General features: G+C 45.3%; 1 protein-coding gene across 1 annotated transcript in view; it reads left to right on the top strand.

Moving 5' to 3' along the window:
• Positions 1–18071, top strand: part of MYH13 (myosin, heavy chain 13, skeletal muscle) — a 69360-nt gene that overhangs the window by 36831 nt on the left and 14458 nt on the right. The window contains exons 19-29 of the mRNA XM_006863507.1: positions 323–459; positions 2916–3171; positions 4097–4339; positions 6350–6526; positions 8214–8359; positions 8460–8550; positions 9415–9804; positions 13029–13155; positions 13247–13365; positions 16838–17034; positions 17410–17593. Coding sequence (XP_006863569.1) covers positions 323–459; positions 2916–3171; positions 4097–4339; positions 6350–6526; positions 8214–8359; positions 8460–8550; positions 9415–9804; positions 13029–13155; positions 13247–13365; positions 16838–17034; positions 17410–17593 — 2067 coding nt within the window. The remainder of the gene's footprint in view (positions 1–322; positions 460–2915; positions 3172–4096; positions 4340–6349; positions 6527–8213; positions 8360–8459; positions 8551–9414; positions 9805–13028; positions 13156–13246; positions 13366–16837; positions 17035–17409; positions 17594–18071) is intronic.

The following is an 18071-nucleotide window of genomic DNA, read 5'->3' as shown; positions in this document are numbered from 1 at the left end:
GAAGTTCCGCTGCTGTACCGGTGGGTGAAGTGGAACTAAGCTTTCTCCGATAAATGAAGTCTCAGGCACCTCTCCGGGCTCCCCATCACTTTCTGGACTTGTGTTTCTGCACGTGAGGTCTGTCAGAATCAAGCTTTGTGGGCTGGTGGGATCTAGACTAAAGAGGAGCCCTTCTGGGGACCAGACTCACCAAGAAGAGGTCCCCTAATCCAGGGCACTGAAGGCCCAGGGTCAGGGCTGAGTAGAAATGGACTCCCATGAGAGCCCCCAGTTGAATACCTTTAGGGACTAACTGGAACTCATCTCTCCTTTAAATGCGCAGGTGTTTTTCAAAGCGGGGCTCCTGGGCCTTTTGGAGGAGATGAGAGACGAGAAGCTGGTGACCCTGATGACATGTACCCAGGCTGTGTGCAGGGGGTACCTGATGCGGGTGGAGTTCAGAAAGATGATGGAGAGGAGGTGACAGAGACCCCAGTGCCCCTGGCCCCACTCAGTAGCTGGTTATTGCATCCTGAATTGAGTCCTGGGATACTGAATTGCTTGTCTTTCTTTCATAAGTTCATTCAACAAACATTCATTGAGCACCAGTTAAACACTGAGTCTGTGCAGAGGGGCCCTGGGAAAGCAGGAATGCATCGTGCTTTCAAGGGGCTCACAGAGTCATGGGGAAGCACAGGTGTGCTTGATTCATTTTAATGCCTTAGGTGGCACAGATGATGAAGCACTCAACTGCTAACCTCATGGTTGGCCATTTGAACCCACTATGTAGTGCTGCCGAAGAAATATGTGGGGAAGTCCATGTGACCATCCTGCTCTATAAACACACGGGGTCGCTGTCAGTCAGAACCAACTTGATGATGACAACAGGTTTATTTAACTTATTTATAGGAAGTACCGTGTCAGGGCAATTGGGGATTGGTGGGAATAGCCCCAGGTTGAAGGCTGGGGTTGGCAAGAAGAGAAAACTTTCTTGGGGGAGTTGTATATGGCCCGAGAGAAGGTAGTGGGTGAGGAGGCTCTAACACAGTTCATTGTTGTTGGAGCTCTGACTGAGGCACATGTCATGGAGAGCGTTGAAAAGACAAGCTTGTGTCTGCTGGTAGATGAACCCATGGCAGGGGTGCAAGAAGACAAGGGTGAGAGAGAGTTCCATTTGCAGCTCAGACGATGAGGGGAGCAGACCTGAAGGCACAAAAGATGCCAAGACCTGGCTGTGACAGAAGACCAAGTAAATGGGGACAAGCAAGGAAGGGCCTGAATGAGGAATTAGCCAATGGGTGAGAAGAAGAGCATAGCTGGAAATACTGAAGAATATTATTCCTTCATTCATTTAAGATAAGAAATAACAGCTTACCTGTAGGGATTTTTATGAAGAGGGCAATTTAGGGAGAAAGTGTTCTTCTCCCTGATTCTCTGACACCCTGCATAGCTGTAACTTTGCCATAAGGACCATAAGGCCATCAGACACTAGTCAGGAATAACTCCTATACACTAGCTTGGTGAACTGAGTGGAAGCCAGCACTGAAATGGAGAGGGAAACAAAAATCTCTAAGAAGGGACCAGTTGAAGGAAAAGAGAAGCAAGTTTTCAGCCACACATGAGCTATCTGAATATGGAAGACAAAGGCAAGGAGATAAAGTCGGTATAGCTTCCTACAGCTGTAGAAAAGCGTGAGAATAGACCAGTTATGTGAGGGAGAAAGTCAAGGAGAAGACCAGTGGACCAAATCAGTGCCTGGGTTTATGCCAGCAATTATGAAGGTAGCAGGAGCCCATGTGGCAGAAGACCAGGAGGAAAACTTTTAGCTAAGGCAGAAAAAAAAAAAAATAGCAAACCAACCAACCCATTGACATCAAGTGGATTCCGGTTCATCGCGACTCTATCGGACTGAGTAGAACTACCTCCGTGGTGTTTCCAGGATTGTAAATATCTACTGAAGCAGAAGGTCAACATCTTTCACCCGAGGAGTGACTTAGGGGTTCAAAGCACTGACTTTTTGGTTAGCAGCAATGTATACCAGAGCTGTTTTTATAAAGAGTTCATTGACATTCCAAATGTGGGAGAAAAGCCCCCAAATAGGGATGAAAGGTGCTTATTGCATTGGTAATTAAGATGCCAATGACCACCATATTGTTACCTTCCTTCAAGTCCCTGCTGACTTCATTACACAATGAAGCCCTGTCTGGCCCTCCCCCATCTTCATAATCACTGGTATATTTGAGTCCATTGTTGTGGTCACTACCTATTTTGAGTGACTTCTAGTCTAGGCTACTTGCCTTCTTCCAGCATTCTTCTGTTGTCATCCATATGGTTTCAGCGGCTAAATTTCAGAAGTAGATTGCCAGACATCTCTACCCAGTCTATCTTAGTCCAGAAGCTCTCCTGCAACATTTCCACTAGGGATAGCCCTCCTGGTATTTGAAATAATGATAGCAGAGTCTCCAGTATCACAGCATCATGCAAGCCACCACAGCTCGACAAGCTGACAGAACAGTGGATGATTGACAACCGTAGGCCGTATATTTGCAATAAAGGAGAGAAGATGGGGACCGTGGGTTGTGGGCTGGGCTGCTAACTGAAAGGGTGGCTCTTAAGGGGAAGGATGATGCAGTCTGCTTCTGTAAAGATTTAGTCTTGGGAACCCTATAGAACTGTCCTACTCTGTCCTGAGTCTGAGTCAACTCAACGGCATTAGGATTGGGTTCCATGCTCTCTTTGCTCATGCCACTTTCCCCAAATACCCCCATCCCCTCATTTGCAGAACTTACTCGGGAGTCTATAGCACTGCCAAGCTAGGTTGTACCTCCTCCCCACCTAGCTGGAAAGGGTGAAGGTCCTGGGATCAACCTGGGCAGGTAAAGGTAGAGAGGAGGTCTTGCTTTGGTTCACTAAATTGAGTTCTGATGGATGTGCAGGGACTCCATCTTCTGCATCCAATACAACATTCGTTCATTCATGAACGTCAAGCACTGGCCCTGGATGAACTTGTTCTTCAAGATCAAGCCCCTGCTCAAGAGTGCTGAGGCTAAGAAGGAGATGGCCACCATGAAGGAGGACTTTGAGAAGACCAAGGAAGAGCTGGCTAGATCTGAGGCTCGCCGGAAGGAGATGGAGGAGAAAATGGTCTCCCTATTGCAGGAAAAGAATGATCTCCAGCTACAGGTTCAGTCTGTAAGTACCTTACCTGAGAAATCAGAACACAAACTAAACTCCTGGGCAGAAAAAGCGGAACACAGGCAACCGCCATGAGGTGCCTGTTCAAGAGACACTCGTGCCACCCAGTGGTCATGCTGAGTATTGTAGCACCACCCTGTAAAGACCAGTAAAGGTGGGCTGGCCCTGTTGTTAGTGCTGTTGTCAGTTCTGACTCACAACAACCCTACATAGGGTTTCCAAGGAGTGACTGGTGGGTTTGAACTGGCAACCTTCTTGTTAGCAGTCCAGTGCTTATCTTACAGTGCCACACCAGGACTCCAGCCCTGTTTAGTGCGTTCCAGAAAATATGTCTGCAGAGGGAATTTCTACTCCCCCAAATTTCTCCTTGTTTTTCATGGAATTAGGTATATTTTTTAAGGAGCTCTGCTAGCATAGTGGTTATGAGTTGGGCTGCTAACATCAAGGTCAGCAGTTCGAAGCTACCAGCTGTTCTGTGCGAGAAAGATAAGGCTTTCTGCTCCCATAAAGATTTATAACCTCAGAAACCCTATACAGGGTCACTGTGTGTTGGAACTGACTTGAATGATTAAACAACGAACAATAACAGTGAGAACACATAAAATACAGATGGGTTGTGTTTTACTGGTGTCAGCAGTAAGAGTAAGAAGACCAAACCTGAAAACTGGACAGATTTGTACAGACTCACACCTTTGTTTATAATGATTTCTTGTGAATTTCTTTTACAGGAGCAGTGGTGTCCTGGTGAACTGTACAATAAATGGGTGATATTTAAGTAAATGTGTGCATAAATGGGACATGTGTCCGTTTAGATCTAGGTAATACGCTGTTAGAAAGAAGCAAGGCCCTCTCCTTCTAGGGTTTGCCTAGAGGTTGCACAAAAATGATCATGACCTTGGCTTTGTTTGTTGTTGTCGTTCAGGAAACTGAAAATCTGATGGACGCCGAGGAACGGTGTGAGGGGCTCATCAAAAGCAAGGTTCAGTTGGAAGCCAAAGTCAAAGAGTTGACAGAGAGACTAGAAGAAGAAGAAGAAACAAATTCTGAACTAGTCGCAAAGAAGAGGAACCTGGAAGATAAATGTTCCTCTCTCAAGAAAGACATTGATGACCTGGAACTGACCCTGAGTAAAGTAGAAAAAGAGAAGCATGCCACAGAGAACAAGGTGGGGAACCCCTGGAGTCACCCCGGCTCCTGGAACCATCCCTCATCATCATTGTTAAGTTCTGTTCAGTCAGTTCTGACTCATAGTGACCCTGGATAGGGTTTCCGAGGCTGCAGATCTTTATAGGAGCAGAACGCCACATTTCACTCCCATTAGCAAGAATAATCCTTATCCCCTCTTTACCGCTCCTCCACAAGTCCCACCAATTCCAGCATTGCCTCGAAGGGAGATGCAGGACAGAGCAGGACGGTAGTTAGCCACCTGCCATCCAAGTGACCACAACTCATGACAACTCCAACGCATAGCAACCTTTTGTGTGTCTGAGTAGAACTGTGCACCCCAGGATTTTCAATGGATGATCTTTTGCAAGAAAAGCCAGGCCTTTCTTCTGAGTCTCCTCTAGGTGGACTCTGCCTGCCAATCTTTTGGTTACCCAGCTGAGTATATTAACCATTTGTACGGCCCAGGTCTGAAGGATCCTTAGATATCACCAAGTTCCTTCCTTTGTTGTGTTCTCAGCTCAGCAGGCTCTTCTCAACCCTCCTCCTGCCTCCTGAATTATACCACAGATATCTTGCCTTAACCCTTTCTCACAAAACTGAGAGAAATAAAATGCACACCAGGATACTACTCATGTAGACTAAAATCTTGTGCACACAGCAAAGTGTAAACATTTGACAAAAATACATAAAAATGTATGCTGCAGTTTCTGTTGAAATGGTTGCCCATGAGGTGTAAGGTGACCCACAGCTTCAGTATTGGATAGGTAATTGACAGTAATGGGAAGGGTGGAGACTGTGGCAAACTTGCCTTTTCCACTCAGTTCCACCTAACAGTTGCCAGGTGGGAATGTGAATGCAACATTGTCAGAGCTTCCAATGAGAAGCCAGAGAGCCAGATTTTACATGAATAACAGTACTTTTCAATGTGGTAACTTATTCAAAACTTGTAAACCACTATGTAGACTTAAAAAAAGATGTCTGTAGCCAGCTTCAGCCCAAGAGTCAGGAGTTAGGAACATCTGATCTGGGAAAATTTCATGCATGGGAGAAGGTTCAACTTAACACAGGAAAGTTCCACACTTGGTGCTCGTCTCCCACTGCCTGATGACACAAAATTCCCATCTCCATTTTCTTTGTCACTCCTCATGCATCTCCTTCCCCCTCCCTGCCTCATCTCCAAACCCTCCTCAGCCAAACTCATCAACAAATCTCCAGAGTTGTATCACGAGTGAGGACACAGTGGTATTACCTTTCAGAGATTGTATATTTGCATTTTAACAGTGACCTTCCTTCTAAGGAGCTCTGGTGGCACCATGGGTTAAGCACTGAACTGCTAACTTCAAGGTCAGCAATTCAAACCCACCAACAGCTTCAGAGGAGAACGGTGAGGCTATCTGCCCCCATAAAGATTTATAGTTTCAGAAACCCTATGGAACAGTGCTCCTCGGTTCTATAGGGTCATGAGGAAGAGGAATAGACTCTATAGAAATGGGTTTGTTCTTTTTGGTTTTACTCTAAGACATGTTGGTTGGTTGGTAGTGATGTGCTGTGGAGTCAGTTCCGACTCATAGTGACCCTGCACAGGGTTTCTGAGGCTGTGAATCTTTACGGGAGCAGAAAGCCTCATCTTTCTCCCATGGAACTGCTGGTAGTTTCGAACTGCCGACCTTGCGGTTCGCAGCCCCATTTGTACCACTACGCTACCATAGCTCTTAGACATGTGCCCTCTTTAAAGGACTCATCTTAGTAAGAGGCTGCCAATCCAGAGTAATACAGTGAGTACCTGTTGGCGAGGTAACAAAGCCATTGTAGAAACAAAAAAAGAAAGCAGTCCAGGATAAGCTCTGGACTGCTAACCACAAGGCTGGTAGTTCAAGTCCACCAGCAGTTCTTTAGAAACCCTAACTCGGTCGCTATGAGTTGGCATTGACTCGATGGCACTTAACAACAGTCTTTGTTGGAAGCTTCTGGCTTAATTGTTTGACTATTAAAATTGGTATTCTCCTAGGTAAAGAATCTGTCTGAAGAAATGACAGCTCTTGAAGAGAATATTTCCAAATTGACCAAAGAGAAGAAATCTCTACAGGAAGCCCATCAGCAAACCTTGGATGATCTTCAGGCTGAGGAAGATAAAGTCAATGGTCTAATCAAAATCAATGTCAAGCTTGAACAGCAAACGGATGATGTGAGGATATTTTACAATTATGTTTTAACAGTGATCACTCGCAGACATCCTGGGCAAGAGAGGTTCCACGTAGAAAGCAGGGCTTGAAATCTCAGACTCTGGAATAAGAATCCCTGAGTTCAGATGGTTTCCCTACTTGAGAGTGAGTCTGCAACACTAAGCAAGTGTGTAACCCCACAGAGCTCCAGTTTCTATGCTGTGAAATGGGTATACAATAGCTCTACCTCAGAGATTTGATGATTCCATAGAAAGCTCTGAATATAGGAAATGTTCAGAGAAATGTTAGATGATAGTATTGTTAACATCACCATTATTCACATCCATTTATGGGCCATTCATTTCCAACAACTCCACATCTCTTCTAATCCTATTAAAAATCAGTTCTGTTTGGGACTGTGAAAATTATTATTCCCACTTTTCTACCGCCCCACCCTACCCTGGATCGTGCTACAGTTTGTCCTTGATTTAATAGACAGATTTAGATTTGATGTTTTCTGAGTTTACGCACTACTAATGACTAGAACTTTTCCAGATCTCTCTACTTTTCCTGAAGCCAGAGTACGTATGCCCATCTCCTTGACGCTGTTATGTTTAGCTGCCCTCGAGTTAGCCCTCAACTCAGGATGACACATGCCTGGCAGAAAGACATACATCGCAGACCTGCGCTGCCCCCATGGCCACACCACTGTGATCCACAGGGTTTTCCTGAACTGAATTTCAAAAGTAAATCACAAGGCCTTTCCAGCTTGTCTTAGTCCGGAAGCTCCGCTGAACCCTTTCATTATCCTAACAACATGAGGTGGCTTCTCATAAAGGTGGGAATTGAACCAGGTCTCCCTCATGTTGTTGTTGTTGTTATGTGCCGTGGAGTCGGTTCCGACTCATAGCGACCCTGTATAGGGTTTCCAAGGCTGTAAATCTTTATGGGAGCAGAAAGCCTCATCTTTCTCCCATGGAGCAGCTGGTAGTTTCGAACTGCTGACCTTGTGGTTCACAGCCTGATTCGTAACCACTACACTACCAGAGTTCCTTAGGTCTCCCTCATAGAAAGCGAGAATTCAACCACTAATCCACCGTCCTTCTTTCCCCACACCCACCCTAGAGTATTGTTGTTGTTGTTAAGTGCCGTTGAGTCGGTTCCCACTCATAGGGACCCTGTGTAGGGTTTCCAAGGAGAGACTGGCGAGTCTGAGCCACCGACCTTGCGATTAAACGACCTTGTGGTCCTGTGCTTATCTTACTGTGCCATACCAGGACCCTAGAGTATACACACTCTGAATTCCTTCTTATATCCCCCTGGGATGGTTGGTAAAGTAGAGCAAGAGTGCCAGTGTCCACGCCAGACCGTCACAGATACAGCTGTGGCAACGGCCACCCACAATACCCTTATTTGTTTAGTCCACTCATGAGAATGCAGTACACACCTACGGGCACCGTGTTCCCACCGGGGCATGGACTAGAACAGGTCCAGTGGGGAGGGGCTGGAGAAGGCACCAGGAGGTCCTCAGGACACCCAGCTCCCTGGGTTAGCGTCTTGCTTCTTCCTGGGGCACATACTCATCACCAGCACCCTTTGGGAAGCCAAGGAAACTACAGGCCATGCAAGTAACTGTACAGGCTGGAATGGGCAAGCTCATTTTCCCAGCAGGGTTGAAACCTTTCCCCCTCGTTCCCCATGTTTTCGCAGCTCGAGGGTTGCTTAGAGCAGGAGAAGAAACTACGGGCAGACCTGGAAAGAATGAAGAGGAAGCTGGAAGGAGACCTGAAAATGTCCCAGGAATCCATCATGGATCTAGAAAATAACAAGCAACGAGTAGAGGAGAAACTGAAGAAGTAGGTATTTCCTTTCCCCCCGTGTGTGAGAACTAAAGCAACCCACCACCCTTAAAATTCTTGTACTTCATGGTCTTTTGTTTTTTTAACTGATGTGCAGGAAAGAATTTGAAATCAGCCAGTTACAGACCAAAATTGACGACGAACAAGTTCACAGCTTACAGTTACAAAAGAAGATTAAAGAACTTCAGGTTGTGTTCTAAAATCCTTTCCTAATCATGAAAACTCCTTAGCAGACGTCCCTTCTTAAACTTTTCTCTTTTAGTTTCTTCTTTCGCTTCTCCCACTGGAATATTCTTCCAGAACATTCTGCCCTTTTCTTTATCTCTTAAAAAAAAACCATTTTAACAATTTCAGTGGATCTGTAGGATAAGCACTGGACTGCGAACCACAAGGGTTCAAGCCCACCAGCTGCTCTGTGGGAGAAAGATGAGGCTTTCCGCTCCCACTAAGATTTACAGCCTCAGAAACAGGGTGACTACGAGTTGTAACCAACTCAACAGCACTTAACAACAACATAGTTGTGTATATGCAAAGTTCCTTTTCCTGTATTTTTCAGCATAAATTTGATCAAATTGGCAGTGTCAGTGTGCACTTTACTCTTTTCATTTTAATGTGTCCTGCAGAGTTACGCACGCAGACAGGCATGGGTATCTAACTGCTTCATGGACTGTTTTCATTCCCCTACTGATGGACACTTAGGTTGCTTCCAAGTGTCTTCATGATTGTAATGAAGTCCCTAGAGAATGCAATTGGCTGACATGCACAGCCGCTTACCTAAAGGTTGGCGGTTTGAGTCCACTCAGAGGTACATTGGTGGAAGCACCTAGTGATGTGCTTCTGAAACACCAACCATTGAAAACCCAATGGAGCACAGCTCTACTCTGACACACACGGGTTTACATGAGTAGGAGGTAGCCCAATGCTAACTGGTTCTTTTCATGTTATAGCGTGTACTTTGCCTTGTGCTTCTTAGTTCACAACCCTCACCACCCAGTCCCTCCCGAAAGCCTCCCGCTGCACCTCCAGCAGTCCTGACAGAATGACCCTTTCAGGCCCGCACTGAAGAGCTGGAGGAAGAGATCGAAGCCGAGCACACACTCAGAGCCAAGATTGAGAAGCAGCGCTCTGACCTTTCCCAGGAACTGGAGGAGATCAGTGAGCGTCTGGAAGAAGCCAGTGGAGCGACTTCAGCCCAGATTGAGATGAACAAGAAGAGGGAGGCTGAGTTCCAGAAAATGCGCAGGGACCTGGAGGAGGCCACCCTGCAGCATGAGGCCACCGCGGCTACTCTGAGAAAGAAGCATGCAGACAGTGTGGCTGAGCTCGGGGAGCAGATTGACAACCTGCAGCGGGTCAAACAGAAGCTGGAAAAGGAGAAGAGCGAAATGAAGATGGAAATCGATGACTTGGTCAGCAACATTGAGACCGTCTCCAAGTCTAAGGTACCTGACCCTTCTGATCTTGGTAAACCCAATGAGCAGGTATGACTTGATATTCCCCAAACTGGTTGCATGCTCTACACTGAAACCCTTTTCCCCACTCCTGCCTACTCCTAATTCCTCAGGCTCACTCAGGACAATCAAAATCCAAGTTGCCATCAAGTCTATTCTGACTCAAGTCATGTGTACACATGTCTACTTTCTACTTATGTATCAGAGTAGAGCTGTGCTCCACAGGGTTTTCAACGGCTAGTTTTCTGGAAGTAGACCACCATCAATGGCTAGTTTTTTAAAAGTAGACTACCATTCCTTTCTTCCAAGGTGCTTTCGGGTAGACTCAAACCTCCGACATTTTGGTTAGCAGTGGAAAGCCTTAGTGGTTCGTACCCACCCAGTGGTACCAAGCTAATGATCTGCTACTGGTCACGGTCTCATCCTCCGGCCAGTCTTACAGAAAGCTTTCAGTCCATCTGGCACTTTCTAGAACTAACTCTGTGGATGGGTTGTACTAAGAGCCTGCCTTCCTGAGTCTGGTGGTCTTCTTAGCCCACACAATTAGTTGCTGGAGGCATAGCCAACATGAAGCTGTACACATGAATTCAGGTGGTTCTAGATTTCGTAAGGCTTGAAGCTTTTAACACTTGGGAGGAGAGGGACTTTTCAGAAAAAAAGCAAAACACAAAATTATGACTACAAAACGTATTATGAAAAAATAATAACAAAAATAGAAAGAATAGAAGCAAATACTGTTGGATGATGATGCACGGATGGGATTGTAATCATTGCAGTGAGACAATGGTGTAAAACCGATGTTCTCCCATGTAAACTATCACTCAATTCACAATAAAAACTTATAAAACAAGGAAAGGAACTAATGATACGTGAATGACTTGGGTGAATCTCAAGGCAATCATGTTGGTTCAACCTTTTATGTTGTTGAAAAAATTATTTGCAATGAAAAAAAATTAAATATGAAAGTATTTATTTTAATGAGAAAAAGAAGTCACACAATCCTGGAGGCATTAGGGATTTAGCTTTTTGGGTTTTTTTCCCTGAGACTAATTCAGGCCCTTTGTCAGAAATGCATACCCGTGAGAAAGGGAACCCATAGAAAATTCAGCTCCCCAAACTCTCTGGGGACCAAACAAATGAGAGACCATGAAACTTCATTTTTAAAGCAAACTGGCAAACCTGCCTCAGCAGATGGTTTGAAAGCAAAGCTTTCCTTGCAGAAAGACACAACCTCTACATTGTGGATTACAAGCTGGGCTGCAAGCGGCAAAGTCGGTAGTTCAGATCTACCAGACACTCGTAGGGAAAAAGATGAGGTTTTCTGCTCCCATAAAGATTTACAGCCTCAGAAACCCTATACAGGATCACTATGAGTCGAAATTGACTCGGTGGCATTCCACCATGGCCTCCCTTATTCCTGGGGTTCTCTGAGCTTTCCTTGAGACTGGTCACTTGGGCTGAAGGAAACAGTGACTTCAGACTTTAGGCTGTGGGCCTGTTGCAGAAGATCAGAGTCTCCATCTGGACAAGGCACGTTAGGCATGAATCCGAGAGTTAAGGTACACCTTGCTGTCCTTGCTCAGGGCCTGAGCTCACTGCCTTAAGTTGTCTCTTAAGCTCTTCCACACTCACTCCCTGCCCACAGCCTTTGTGTGGAAGATTTGGGTTATTGTTGTTGTTGTTAGATGCCATCGGGTCAGTACCGACTCATAACAACCCAATGCACAACAGAACGAAACACGGCTCGGTCCTGGGCCAACCTCACAATTGTTGCCACGCTTGAGCCCATTGATGCTGCCGCTCTGCCAATCCATCTCACTGGAAGTCTTCCTCTTTTTCTCTGACCCTCCACCTTATGAAGCATGATATCTTTCTCCAGCGACTGGTCCCTCCTGACATGTCTACAGTATGGGAGATGACGTTTGGCCATCATGGGCTCCAAGAAATACTCTGGCTGCATTTCTTCTATCACAGATCTGTTGGTTCTCTTGGCAATCCATGGCACTTTCAATATTCTCCTCCAACAGGATTTGGGTGGTGACTCCTTTTATCTGTTCAGGCTCCCCATTTTCCTTCCCTCTTTCTCTTTGTGTTCTTCCTTCCTCTAAGAAGTTGTGCCTAAGTGTACCCTATCTGTTTTCTGTAGCAAGCCAGGTCAGGGTGCGGAGTTGGCTGAGTTGGAAGCAACTGCAGCATCTAAGCTGCTGTCCCTGCGATCCAACCTTCCCTACAGCCTCCTTGTAGCATCATTTTTATGTTCTCAGTTCCTAATTTTTTTTATTCCACTGAGAAAATAATTTTACCTTGCTTTAATCTTTAAAACTTTGTTGTATCCTTTGATTTTCTTCCTTGTGAATCCCCATTCCTTTTTCAGGTACCCCTGATTTAATGTATTCACACTTGTATGTCATCTCTTCAAATGGATCCTAAGCTCCTTCAGGACTTTCTTTGAATGGAATGCCCCCATCTTTTCCGCTGTCATCTCATACTTCCCAACTTTAGGGAAAGCAGATGCTCAGTTCATCTTCTGTTATATTATATGAAGTGGAGGGTAGCCAGAAAGAGGCCTACAACCTACAGAAGGTTTTAAACATCCTTCACAGAAATACAGCCCACGTACCTAATGTGGGGGGAGATGAGTCCTTCCACATCCACCCCAGGGAAGCCTATTGCATTATTAAATGACATTCTCCACACTGCTACCTGAATAAACTGTGTGCAGACACATAAATCAGAGTGTAATATCACATGGGATTCCTGGTGTGGAGCTGGAGGATCAGCACAGGACTGCAAACCACAAGGTCGGCAGTTCAAACCCACCAGCTACTCCTCAGAAACCCTATATAGAGTCGCTATGAGTCTGAACCGACTCGATGGCACTTAAGAACAACAATGTCACATGACAACAGAATTACTTATATTGCAAGAATGTCGTGGGTTTCCTTAGAACAGCATCTTCTCTAAAGTTGATTTACAAATCCTTAAAGAACTGTCTACCAACAGCTGATGCTCCCCACTATTGACAATTAAGCAGCAATTACAAATTTTTAAAAATAAAGCAAATCTGAAATGATTATGAGTTTTAAATTCATTTTTTATGTATCCTGTATTTTTATGTTACCTTATAAGAAGCTGAACTAGCGAACTGTCCATCCAGTTCAACACTGGGCAATGAGAATTTACAGTCTCTTATCCATCTTGACATCTTTTTAAAGAGTAACATAGAAAGGATGTTCCGGACTGTTGAAGACCAATTCAGTGAAATCAAGGTCAAGGATGATCAGCAGACACAGTTAATCCATGATCTGAACATGCAGACGGCTCGACTGCAGACCCAAAACGGTGAGAATAGGGGAGGCCCTGTGGTGTCTGGAGGGAGTTCGGGGATCGGGGAGCTCCACACCACTGACACTGGGGCACATCTGCCTGGCAGGAGAGTTGAGTCGCCAAGTGGAAGAGAAGGAGTCCCTGATTTCACAGCTAACCAAAGGCAAGCAGGCCCTCACCCAGCAGCAGGAGGAGCTTAAGAGACAACTGGAAGAAGAAACCAAGGTAAAGACGTCTCTTTGGTGGAGTCGCGACATCAGATGTGACCCCATGCACAACAAAACATGGGACTGAGAGAGACAGTGCATGAGAGTGTGTCCAGTAGTCATGTGACATGCTCAGACCAAGGGAAAGAATGAGACATTGCTTGTTCTGGAGACATCTTTTCAAGCATTCCTACATCCAAGTCTACTCTTTGTTGTTGTTAAATGCCGTCAAGTTGGTTCCAACCCATAGCGACCCTGTATAGGGTTTCCAAAGAGCATCTGGTGAGCTTGAAACACGAACCTTGCAGTTCAAACAACTTTGCAATCTGATGCATTAGTCCACAGTGCCACACCAGGACTCCAAGTATATCTTGAGTGCCTTCCAACCCAGAGAGCTCATTTTCCAGCACTAGATTGGGCAATTATTCTGTTTTGATCCTTAGGTTTTTAATCAGAAGTAGACCCTTCTGGTATATAGTCCCCCTTATCCACAGGGGATACATCTCAGAGCCCCCATTGGATGCCTAAAAGTGCAGTTAGAACTCAACCCTAAGTGTACTGTATTTTGTACTGCATATACTTACCTATGAGGGAGTTTAATTTATACATTAGGTGCAGTCAGAGATGGACGACGATAACTGATGGGTGAGTATGGTGAATACAGTGGACAAAGGGATGGTTCACATCCCATGAGGATGGAGTGGAGATTTTATCCACCAATCATTTAATGTGTTTAGACCATGGTTGGTTGTGGGTAACTGAAACCAAGGAAAGTGAAACCCCAGATAGGGAACCTATGATCCCAAGGTGACTTCCAAAGTTCATGAAAGAATGGAGCTTAAAGAAAACGGGATTTTTTCCACTAACATTTTGAAGCATCCTTGTATGTGAATTGCCGGTGACCTGCCTTCTTCCATCGCCATAGCAACACACAAGCCATTAAAGTACAACTAGCTGACAGATGGCTGATGGCGTGAGAGCGAATCAGCGAAATCAGGCAGTACTACCTCTTCTTCCACAGGTTGGCTGGTCCAATGTGGTATCAGGGCGCCTGATGCTTCTTCTCCTCTCTGCTCTGCAGTGGCTGGAGAGCTTCGATATTGGATCCCAAGCATGGGATGTAATTCATCGGAACTAGAAAACTCTGTCTGGTGGTCTCATAAACTCTCCACTCCAGCTTGGACCTCTCTTTTCCATCTCTCTACTACCTGGACCATCCATCCCTACCTCTCGGAATTCTTGTACAATGTCTAGCAAGTCCTCCCAGTCACTTGAAATGTCCTGTCTCTCCTTCATCATTCTTGGTGTATCATTTGTTACATCACCAGACTTTGATCTCCCCTCCTCCAAAACATCTGCATAACTTTCAGTGAAACCCTCAGGACATTTGCATAAACACGAACATCATTTTCATGCTCTTGACTTCAATACCTAGATGTTTCTGTTGATACTACGTGTCTCCCCAGGGATCTGTAAACTCCTAGCAAGCAAGAATACATTTTCCCTACCTACGTAGCTAGACTAGTGCACACCGCAGGTGCTTAGTAAATGCAGCTGATGTGTAGCCAAGCATTCAAATAAAAATCCAGGTGTATACGAGATGGCATAAATGTAATTCTGAGATTGCCATGCACCAACCAAGATGTATAGGGTGACTTTTTGGAATTCCCCAAAACTCTATCAGCCTCTTCTAGAAAAGAACAAAGGTTCTGTCTGTCTCTCATCTATCTTTCTATTCTATGGTATGGTCTTTGGCATACTTTGTGAGGTGGGGGGCAGTAAGAGCCAGAACCTGAACAAGGAATAAGAAGGTCATACTATGGGAGAGAAACTGTCCCCTGGTGGAGGAGTTTTCCTTCAAACAAGTTTACTAAATATTTGTGTTTTTACAAAGATAATAGTACATTCATTACTGCACTGGGTCGACAGACCTTTTTCTTTGACAGTGTTCTATGACTGTTAGATTGGATGTGAGTCCTTCTGTCCAATTCAAGTTTGAGAAAGGAAGCTTTGGACATGTCCTTTCCTGCTTACGAAGAGTAGACAGAGCACCGGTGTGGGGACAGTGTCCCTTGAGTGATTCCATAGATCCTCTTAGTCTCTTCAATCATAGCTTTCAATCAAACAGCGAGAATTCATTCTGTTCAAATCCTTCCGATCACATCCAGGGAAAGGTCTCAACGTAGATAACACCTCTTTAGCATTTGCTTATTTACCTTTTTGAGATATGTTGTTGCTGTTGTTATGTGCCGTGGAGTCGGTTCTGACTCATAGCGACCCTGTACAGGGTTTCCGAGGCTGTAAATCTTTACGGGAGCAGAAAGCCTCATCTTTCTCCCATGGAACATCTGGTAGTTTCGAACTGCTGACATTGCGGTTCACAGCCTGATTCGTAACCACTATGCTACCAGAGCTCCTTTTTGAGATATAGGGGGAGGGGGAATTAAAGGTAATCACACAAAAAATACATTAAAGAACAGAAAAGAAATAAAGAGTAGACTTCAGAAACGGAGCCCCAGCTAAAAACAGTACTGAGCGAGAAGTTAGTTTGCTGTAAATATTGTTGAATTCTGAGTCACAGTAACCAGTAACCTTATGCATCCAAACAGAACAACCAGTAACCAGTAACCTTGTGCATCCAAACAGAACAACACAATGTCTATTTATTCACTCATGTGTCATCTTCACAACAATTGGTATGCCTGAGTCTTAACCATGGGGGCTCATTCCAGCATTATATTGGACCCTCAGTGGCACCTAACAACAACAACAATTGGACCCATAGGATTTTCATTGGCTGATTTTCAAAGTGGAATGTCAGGCTTTTCTTCCTAGTCTGTCTTACTTTGGAAGCTCTGCTGAAATCTATTCCAGAGACATCTCCAGATGACCCTGCTGGTATTTGAAAAGCCAGTGACATAGCTCCCAGAATCGTAGCAACCCACAAGCCACCACAGTACAACAAACTGACCCACAGGTGGTGGAGAAGTTGATATCATTTTTGATAACATTTCTTTATTTCCATTGTATGGCTCTGGTAGCGTAGTGGTTACGAATCGGGCTGCGAACCTTAAGGTCAGTGGTTCGAAACTACCAGCCGCTCCGTGGGAGAAAGATGAGGCTTTCTACTCCCGTAAGGATTTACACCCTCGGAAACCCTGTACAGGGCCGCTATGGGTCGGAACCGACTCGAAGGCACTTAACAACAACAATATTCTTATGGTAGTTTCCCATTTGGGGCAAACATTAATGGTTTTTCCATTTACTGTAGTGAAATAATTTGCTTTTTTGATAAATACATTTAAATATAATAGAGGAGTTAGCCTAAAGAAATGAGGAAGTGAATGAACAGGTGAGATGCTGGTTCAGCAGCATTTGTAAAGGCAGTGTGCGAATGATCAAATTTAGGAAACGCCCGTTTAACTGAAAATACTGTAACTTTAAAAATGGTCAGATGTTTTGGTCATTTTGTTACCGCTGTGATTCCGCAGGCCAAGAACGCCCTGGCCCACTCCCTGCAGTCCTCCCGCCACGACTGTGACCTGCTGCGGGAACAATATGAGGAGGAGCAGGAATCCAAGGCTGAGCTGCAGAGGGCGCTCTCCAAGGCCAACACAGAGGTTGCCCAGTGGAGGACCAAATACGAGACGGACGCCATCCAGCGCACGGAGGAGCTGGAGGAAGCCAAGTACGGACTCCAGGGTTAAGATAGGAAAGGCAACCCAGGACACAAAGGGACATAGAATCCTTCCTACCTTCCAGAATCTCTCCTCCTGCCCAGGATGTAGTGTCTTCTTAAATATTCAGACAGTCTTCTCCACTCTACAAGGGTCTCCCTGTCCTTCCCCTGGAGAACGATTGATTCCACTTGGTTCCCTTGGTGGGTCCCAGGTGACCTGCTTTGCCACCAAGCATGTTGGGAATTCTTTAGATGATACATAGTTCCTATCCAGTCATCGAATTTTAGGTCTTCTCAGATGTTAGTTCCTTCTAGATTGTTCATTTATGTTCTCTCTAACTGCTTCCCTAGATCCTTTGAAAATAAAAAATTCTGGTTTTTTAGGAAAAAACTGGCCCAGAGGCTCCAGGACGCTGAGGAGAACATGGAGGCGGTGAACTCCAAGTGTGCCTCCTTAGAGAAAACCAAGCAGAGACTCCAGGGAGAAGTGGACGACTTGATGCTTGACTTGGAACGGGCCCACACTGCCTGCGCCACACTGGACAAGAAGCAAAGGAACTTCGATAAGGTTCTTCCCCAATACCTCATGGTGGCTGTACTACGGTGACAGTCCTTCACACCCGGGTGTGCGCAATAGGAGCCTCTGACTCCCAGCATCAGTTCTCAGCGTGGAGGATTTGGAGGGAAATAACATAGAGTCCTGGTGTGGCTCTGTAGGATAAGCACTGAACTGCTCACCGTAAGGTCTGCAGTTCAAATCCACCAGTCGCTCTTTGGAAACCATACACAGAGCCACAGTCAGAAATAACTTGATGGTACTTAACAACAAGAACAACATAGAGACTTCTGGAGTCCTTGTTGTCATGTGCCGTAGAGTCGGTTCCGACTCATAGCAACTCTGTACAGGGTTCCTGAGGCTGTAAATCTTTATGGGAGCAGAAAGCCTCATCTTTCTCCCACAGAACAGCTGATAGTTTCAAACTGCTGGCCCTGAGGTTAGCAGACCAATTCGTAACCACTGTGCTACCAGAGCTCTTAGTTAACAC

The sequence above is a fragment of the Chrysochloris asiatica genome, unplaced genomic scaffold (assembly GCF_000296735.1).
Source record: "Chrysochloris asiatica unplaced genomic scaffold, ChrAsi1.0 scaffold00054, whole genome shotgun sequence".
Taxonomy (NCBI): domain Eukaryota; kingdom Metazoa; phylum Chordata; class Mammalia; order Afrosoricida; family Chrysochloridae; genus Chrysochloris; species Chrysochloris asiatica.
The sequence above is the reverse complement of the archived record's forward strand: the minus strand, read 5'-3'. Positions and strand labels throughout refer to the sequence as shown.